Source organism: Cnephaeus nilssonii (genome assembly GCF_951640355.1).
Source record: "Cnephaeus nilssonii genome assembly, chromosome: 13".
NCBI classification, from domain to species: domain Eukaryota; kingdom Metazoa; phylum Chordata; class Mammalia; order Chiroptera; family Vespertilionidae; genus Cnephaeus; species Cnephaeus nilssonii.
The window spans coordinates 14,867,779-14,876,488 of record NC_137084.1 but is presented as its reverse complement, the minus strand read 5'-3'; the positions used below and the strand labels follow the sequence as shown (position 1 = coordinate 14,876,488).

Here is an 8,710-nt window from a genome sequence, read left to right as displayed (position 1 = left end):
TGTGAAGTGTTGTGAAGAAGCCTGATGCTGAGTCTGGGCATCATTCAGTCTCCAAACGTACTCACAGGTAAGAATGAAGGAAGGACCACACATCTACCTCTGAAAGTTTCTTAGACATGGTCAGGAAACACTGCCAGAAGGTTGGATGAGAACTTGTCTAACTTGCCAGAAACTGGATTCTTTCCCCCAAAATGAGCTTCCCCTGTAAAATGGCCAATGACTGGTCCATTTGGCACATGGTCTCTGACGAGGAGATGCCAGGTTGAATGGGAGGAGTTACAGATGCTGCCCTGATGCACAGGAAAGCCAGGGCACAAACAAGGTGGCCTGGTCGTCAGCTCTTCCAGCAGCTACGGGGCTGCTGGGCCACCAGTCCTGCCAGCAGGTATGGGGTGGCGGGGTTACCAGTTCTGCATGAGCAAGCCCTGAGCTCAGGGCCCGGGGATGCTGAGCAGACCACTCTGCCTAAATTCAGGAAGGCAGAGGCAAAAGCACAGTTTAGGGACTGGCCTGTGCTTTGAATTCTGGTTCTGCCATTTCTAAGTCCTGTTAAATTTCTTAAGCTCTTGGAGACTCAGCTGCTTGGTCTCTGTCATGGAAACAGCATTTCTTGCAGGGCTATGAAGAAGACTAGGGACTCTGTAGAAAACACTCCTAGGACAGTGTGTGGCAGGATATTAAAGCTCAAATAAAGGGCAGCTAAAAAACGAAACCTGTATTTTCCATCATGCTACAGCCATCGTATTTGCTTCCTCTGCTTTACCAGGAATGTTAATAAAACAGCTTCACTCCTAATCCCAGGGAAGATCTACCACCAGCAAAGCCCAGCAGCGGGCGGTGCAGTCACTGAGCAGGGCTGCCCCCGCCAGGGTCTGGGATTCCTGTCTCGTCCTAAACCCTGTCCTATGACTCAATGGCGAGTCCCTCCTGCACATTTCAGGAGGGACACTATTTTCGTGGTGGAAAAATGGCAGTTCTGGCACTGGGCAGCAGGAAACAAAACCTCAGGCGGCTCTCAGCTGAAGAAAGCCAGCACTTGCCTCCCTGGCAGACGGGGCTGCGATGAGTGAAGAGGTCGGATCTGCAGCTGACGCAGGGGAGGTCAGGCCCTACATTAGGAGGGATGCTGTAAGACCTGGGACCATCTGCCAGTCCCTTCGTGTCTGGGAATGGAAGAGGAATTTCCCCGTGTCAGGTGTCAAACTCATAACTGAAGCTGGCTCCACCACCCTGGCCAGCTTTTGTTTGTTTTAATAGGAGAAAAGCTGGGGATTCAAAAGAGGCTTTGCTTTTGTGGTGATTTGTACCTCCCTCACAGGAAGGCTTCGTATGACGGTCGGATTTTATGAAGCATTTAGAATTTCTCAGAGAAAGGAGCTGTACTCGGGTAACAGCATTAACAGAAAAGGTGGAGGGACTCCAATGCAAGAAGCCGAGAGCTTGCGGGACAGCCTGTCAGAGCAGAGCCTGGCCAGGGGTGGCGCTACACCGGAGCTCGGGGAAGAGCCCGCCCAGCCTCCAGCACTTTGCCTAGATCATGGGACCATCAGCCTTACAGCACCCGATGGAAACAAGATCAAAAGCAAGGAGGCTCTGTAAATTTTCCCCACAGGCAGCTAGGGAAACTCTAATGCTCCTGCCCTTTTTTCATCCATTTTCTTTCTCTCAGCTTTTTCTTACCTTGGTTTGGAATTAATCCGGCACACCACCTAACTCAAGAGGTCAAGACCACATGGTTTTATGGTGCAATAGGGGCAGCCACGTTGTTGTGTTTTGGGAACCTTGGTGACATCATGGACTAGGCCCTGAGTCTCGGGAACTTGGGTCTAAGGGAACATTGAGTCAGAAAACAGCCTTAGTCACAGGGCCACTGGAATCTCAATGGAGAGAACCATTAGGTAACCGAGTCTGTTCTCTGCAGGGCTGCTCCAGCTTCTGTCTGGTTTGGGTTTAAATGACTCAAGTCATTCTCCAGGGGAAACTAATTTATGTGGAACAGCTGCCACTAGCAGAACATTTGCTGCTCTTGAGCCCAAATTTCTCATGACATCAGGCAAGTATTCCTCCTTCTGAGGGGACAGTTTTCTCTTGTATTATAAGTAGTCCGGGAATAGAATAGAGAACCTAGAAATCAACCCAAACCACTATGCTCAATTAATATTTGACAAAGGAGGCATGAACATACAATGGAGTCAAGACAGCCTCTTCAATAAATGGTGTTGGGAAAATTGGACAGATACATGCAAAAAAAAAAAATGAAACTAGACCACCAACTTACACCATACCCAAAAATAAACTCAAAATGGATAAAGGACTTAAACGTAAGACAGGAAACCATAAAAATAATAGAGGAATCCACAGGCAGCAAAGTCTCAGACATACACCGAAGCAATTTCTTCACTGATACTGCCCCTAGGGCAATGGAAACTAAAGAGAAAATAAACAAATGGGACTACATCAAAATAAAAAGCTTTTGCACAGCAAAAGAAACCATCAACAAAACAACAAGAAAGCCCACTGCATGGGAGAACATATTTGCCAATGTTATCACCGATAAGGGTTTAATCTCCAACATTTATAGGGAACTCATACAACTTAAAAGGAAGATAACCTAATCAAAAAATGGGCAATGGGCCTAAATGAGGACATACAGAAGGCCAAGAGACATATGAAAACATGCTCAAAGTCACTAATCATCCGAGATGCAAATCAAAACAACAATGCTGTACCATCTCACCCCCGTCAGAATGGCTATCATCAACAAATCAACAAACGACAAGTGCTGGCGAGGATGCGGAGAAAAAGGAACCCTCGTGCACTGCTGGTGGGAATGCAGATTGGTGCAGCCACTGTGGAGAACAGTATGGAGTCTCCTCAAAAAACTAAAAATGGAACTCCCATTTGATCCAATGATCCCACTTCTAGGAATACATCCCAAGAAACTAGAAACACCAATCAGAAAGGATATATGCACCCCTATGTTCATAGCAGCACAATTTACAATAGCTAAGATTTGGAAACAGCCTAAGTGCCTATCAGCAGATGAGTGGATTAAAAAACTGTGGTACATCTACACCAGGCGTCCTCAAACTACGGCCCGCGGGCCACATGCGGGTGTTTTTGCTGTTTTGTTTTTTCACTTCAAAATAAGATATGTGCAGTGTGCATAGGAATTAGTTCATAGTTTTTTTTAAACTATAGTCTGGCCCTCCAACAGTCTGAGGGACAATGAACTGGCCCCCTGTTTAAAAAGTTTGAGGACCCCTGCCTTAGAATGGAAGGTGGGGCGGTAAGGGGGAGAGATCAACCAAAGGACTTGTATGCATGCATATATGCCTAACCAATGGACACAGACAACAGGGGGGTGAGGGCATGAGCGGGGGGTGGGGGTGAGGGGGGTGGGGGAGTGAGTGGAGGGGTAACGGGGGGATAAGGACACATATGTAATAACTTAAATAAAGAAATTTAAAAAAAAACAAGTAGTCTGGGTGGTGGCTTGAAGATGGAGGCTAGCGAACACTGTCTTCACCTTTATTCCCGGCTGTAACCTGTCTGGGGTGTCCCGGGAGGACTGGCAGTTAAATACAGGGCTCCCAGAACACGCAGCTTTCCATTACAATAGCACACGAGCCACACCGCTAAGGAGTCAAGGCCGACTTCAGCTAGGCTCTGTGAACCACGTCTGTTTGGGTTTCTGCAGCTGTCTGCCTACGGAAGGCTCCAGAGTCCCTGACGCACATTTGTTATCTCCACTAAATTTAGTCACGAGGAACAAACACGTGTGCATTTACACCAGCGCAAAGGCCATTCAGATCTCTTCAAATGGAGCGAGGGAGGGCAGGAGAAAAACTGTTTATGGCCAGAATCATCCGTGAGCACAGCCGTAGGGGTTTTTAATTTGCCTAAACAAAATATGTGCTTTCAAGATGTGCTTAGGGATTATTGTTCCCACAGTAAACATATTATGGATGTGAACTGCTGGCTGGTAGTTAACAGGGCTCTGAGCTGGGAAGTCAGTCTACCCTGGTCTTCCGAACAGCCATCTGGGGAGATCAGCTGGACCAGCCTCTCGAAGTTTCTTCACGGTGGAAGGGTTGCTCAGTCTCGGCACAGCTTCCCTCAAAGATTTCACATCACTGTTGCGCCCCTCTCGGGTCTGGATAGACTGTCCGAAAGGTCAGGTTTATTCTCTGCGCTCTAGAGTGGTACTCTTTGGGCACCCGATGCTAAATGGAAATAGAAATAACTTTGACATACACACACGCACATTTTTATTTCAAAGCCATCTGAAACTTATTTACGAGCACATACACACATTTCGATTTTATGCGCCCTTAAATGAGCAGCGTTAGATGTTTAGAGTCTTGTGGAGAAAGGTCTCCTTCTCTGAAACAAACCCCACCCCCAGTACGAGATGCCCGCACCCTCACAGTGCAATGGTTCTGTCTTTTCTAATACTTGCTCTTCCTCTCAGCCTCCTCCCATGTTTCTGAATCTCATAAGAAAACAAATAAATGGTTGAGACCAAAGAAAGATGTGGGATTCTGCTCTTATGCTAAGTGTTCTCACATTAATTTGCACAACATAAAAATGACCTGAGTGCTGGTGTGCTTAGTGGTTGAGCGTTGTCTATGCACCAGGTCTCTCTCCAGTTCAATTTCGGGTCAGGGTACATGCCCGAGTTTCAAGCTCGATCTCCAGTAAGGTGCGTGCAGGAGGCAGCAGACGGATGTTTATCTCTGATCAATGTTTCTCTCTCTCTCTCCCTCTCCCTTACTTTCCTTAAAATCAAGAAAGACAGTTTTTTTGTGTGTTTTTTTAATGACCTCCCCTTAAGATGGCCTGGCCTAAGCTGTGGACCTACACAGCTCAATATGGCAGTCACTAGATATCTCAAGCTACTTCAATTTATTTAAATTAAAGCTCAGTTCTTCCGCATACTAGCTATATTTCAGGAGACCCACAGTCACATGTGTCCAGGGGCCAGAACACTGGGCTGCACAGATATGGGACATTCCCCTTCTGCAGAAGGTTCTATAAGGTCCGGTTTGACTATCAGTAGCATCAAAACTCCTGGGCAATTACAAAAGCAACTTGCTCTGCACCATGTTTACAGAAATGGATTATTGTAAGCCAGGCAGGATGCTGCCTCCACATGAGCGAATCCACGTTACTTGCACGTTCTCACCTGCCAGTCAGCTTGCGTAGCTCCTTCCATGATTAGCAAGGTCCCGTGATCCAAGGGTATCTTCACTCTTTCCACATATGTGTAGTCTCCATTCTCTTCCTAGAAAACAGCATTCGCCGCACTGAAGTTTGTGCTTGTGTGATCAAGATGCAACAGAACACAACTCTGATCAAAGAAACGGGCGCCTCCCCAGTCAGACTGCAGGGGTCAGTGAACGGCTGTCACTTGGCAGCAGCGTGGCCTCAGGCCAGGCATTTCCCCTCTCTGTACTGTGGGATGATGACAGCACCTGCCACATTAGTCACAGGGCCATCGGGAGCCTCCATTGATGCGGTGTGTGGCAATCACCTGGAGACCAGCACGAAGCGAGTCATCGTAAGGGCTAGCTATTGTTATTATTATCAGCATACAAAACGCAGGAGAGCCCATTCTGGCCCATGAAGGAATTAAAATTCATCTATCCAAGAACTCTTTACGTCTGCTTTATGCTGTGCGCTGTGTTCAACGTAGCGTGGGAGAATGGGTTTCTAAACAAGACATGGTATGATGAGTTCTGATCATCGTCCACAATTTATGCTAATTCACTAATCAGTACCTATGTTAAAACTAGTCCTGTGGTGTTTTGGCGATATAGTCCTGTTTCTTTCCGGAAGAGTCAACAGTGAGATTTTCTCAGAGAAGTGAGCTCTGGCTCGACCAGAAAGCATAGCAAACTGAGCCTTGCTGTTTAAGCCTTGGGAAGTGGACCACAATTCCTGAACACTTGGGACACAGGTGCCTGGTATTTTACATCGCCCTGTCTTCCAGAAAGCTCAGGCATGGCCAGTATCATAATGAAACTCCACAGCACAGCCTGCGAAGCAGCCGACAGGTGGTGTTGCTCCTCCCGCACAGCTGATGGGGTGCATTACACAACTTCCCTGCTCGCAGAGTTGAGACTGGGACAGACCCCCGCTTCCTGATTTCTTCATCTCTCTTCTGAGCAGATCCACCCATTCCTCTGCTTCACTGGTGCACGGGACTACCTCTGGGTTAGTGCAGGATTGATTTCGCTGCAATACCGTGTTTATGCTTATTATTGCAGGGGTGCTTCTGAGAACATAACAGTTTACAATGACTTCCCCCAGGAAAATCAAAATCAAAACAATAATGAACTAGAATAAACAGTCTAAGTTCCAGGCCCCAACCCTTGGCGGAGACTGTGCAAGCAAACTCATAATTTTTTCAGGCAGAATATAAGAAACAATGTTTGAAATAACTTTCTTTCAGTGATTGATTTTAATGGTGTCTGCCACCTCTTTTCTATGCACCAAAGCATTTACCTCTGACCCCCTCGGCCAACCAGAGAGCAGTAGGAAGGTGACCTTGTCCTTCTTAGAAAAGCTTCATCTCAGAAAAGCAAAAGGTTGCTCTCTGAAATAAGTGTTCCAGACCAAGGACATGATGTTTTACTGGAGAGAAAATATCAGGCGGGAGTGCGCTGTCCATGAGATTAGAAGGCCCCAGGCCCTGTGACTTAGGCTGGAGCGTCAGTGACCAGACCAAGGTTCGCACGGCGAGAGGCAGACCTGCTGCCCTCTTCATAATCTGGGAGGCCACGGGTCTTAATCTACCAAGCACAGACACGAGGACAGGAGAGGGAAATGAAGCAGAGAGGAAAGACGCTCAACCACAACATGAAGACAATCCTGAGATGAAGATCTTGTAGGACATTTAAAACAAAATAGGGAGGAGGGGTGCCAGGCCAGTGGAAGAGAAGAGGTGAGCACTGTAATTCTACCTGGAAACATGAAGCAGGAATAGGCCTAGCAAGGGAAAGAGAATTCCAACTGTAAGAGGGAAATGCCAGCGCTAATGGAAAGTGATGTTCAATTGATCTACATTTCCCTTAATGCCCCTAAGATCTGAACTTTCCAAATGAGAGAAAGCTTCAGGTTGGTTTGAATAAATTTCATCCAGTATAACCATTAGTTGGGCCAAAAAGTGGAAGGGGGTGAGCCTGCACTTGGGAGGGAATCAGTCCCCAAAGGAAACAGCAACACACTGTGCACCTACCATGAAAGGTGACACCAATACCTCAGGGTTTGTTATTTGTTCCTTCCAATACCCCTGGCTTAGAAAATGCGTTCCCAATTTGCAGGAGATAGAAAAGGGGGCAAAGAATTCTACCAGGGCAACACGGAGCTCACAAATGCTTCCTTCTCCTACGATCAGAGGCAACAGACCGCTGTGTCACCGTTGAACTTAACCAAGAAGCACAGAGACTTTCCACTTAGGAAGCAGATAAAAGGCCAGAGGAGCCCATGTGGCTATGCTGAAGGCTGAGCTGATAAATGGGTAAGAGCAGCAGTGGAAGTACAAGCCAGTGAGAGGAGCACATTAACAGGCATTAAGCATGGTTACGTTACCAAAACACATCTCTGTAACCCTTTCAATTTAACCAGGTCTTTCTTCAAAACAAAACACAGCCCTATAAAACCATGGCTTAGGATAAAATTTTCCATCCCCGATCCCAGTTAAAAGAAGCTTTTAGGGTAGTGGTTCTCAACCTTTCTAATGCCACAACCCTTTAATACAGTTCCTCACGTATTTTTGTTGCTACTTCATAACTGTAATTTTGCTACTGTTAATGAATCGTAATGTAAATATCTGTGTTTTCCGATGGTCTTAGGCTCTATAGCAGCAGTTCTCAACCTGTGGGTCGCGACCCACAGGTTGAGAACCGCTAGCAGGGTCGCCTGTGTTGTCTTGCCTTTCAAAACATGCTCAGTGCCAGTCATCACATACATCAACAAATAAGTGCTGAATGACTGAGGAAAAGCACCAAGAAATATAAAAATCACCTTTAATCTTACCATCCAGAATTCATACAACACATGCACAGGAATAGTCTATAGATTATTCTACATTATTCCACAACTGTGTACTCTACATTTTAACACTATATTGTGAGCATCTTCCTATGTCTTAAATATACGTGTTTCAAAAATATGGCCATATGATATTCCTTTGTCTGAACATACCCTTCCTTCTCTAATCTCACAAATATATTTTACCACCTGTTTATGTTAGGCACTGTGCTTATGGTAAGGATAGAGTAGTGAGGTATACATGTTTGGAGATTGAGATTTTATATACAAGTACTGCTTAAAAGAAAAGAGAAAGAAAAAACTACTGCAAAATATTTCTGAATCTATTTCTATAATATATTCTTAACCCTTTGCACTCGCTTGCTTTTTTCTCGATTCCTTTATTCTAATGCTAACCGTGTCGAGTCACACTCGACATCCGAGTGCAAAAGGTTAAGAATGGAATTGCTGGATCCAAGGGCATGAACTTGAAGCAGTTTGAGTTATACCACCAGACTGCCTTCTTAAGAAGGTTGTGGCAACGAATGATTCCATCAAGAAAGTATGATAGTGCCTGTCTTCTGGCCATTTCATTAATACTGAACACTATCAACTGTCTACGATGAAAAAACTTAGGGAGAAATGGCAACTTATTCTTGAGAGCCCTTTAATT

The 8,710-nt window shown here is 45.8% G+C and overlaps 1 protein-coding gene across 3 annotated transcripts in view; it reads right to left on the bottom strand.

Moving 5' to 3' along the window:
- Positions 1 to 329: 329 nt before the first annotated feature.
- Positions 330 to 8,710, bottom strand: part of ALKBH3 (alkB homolog 3, alpha-ketoglutarate dependent dioxygenase) — a 33,437-nt gene continuing 25,056 nt past the window's right edge. For all 3 annotated transcript variants that reach the window (XM_079788286.1, XM_079788288.1, XM_079788287.1), the window contains exons 9-10: positions 5,189 to 5,287; positions 330 to 4,226 (exon numbers count right to left, since the gene is read on the bottom strand). In XM_079788286.1, the coding sequence (XP_079644412.1) occupies positions 4,134 to 4,226; positions 5,189 to 5,287 (192 nt within the window). In that variant the 3' untranslated portion in view covers positions 330 to 4,133. The remainder of the gene's footprint in view (positions 4,227 to 5,188; positions 5,288 to 8,710) is intronic.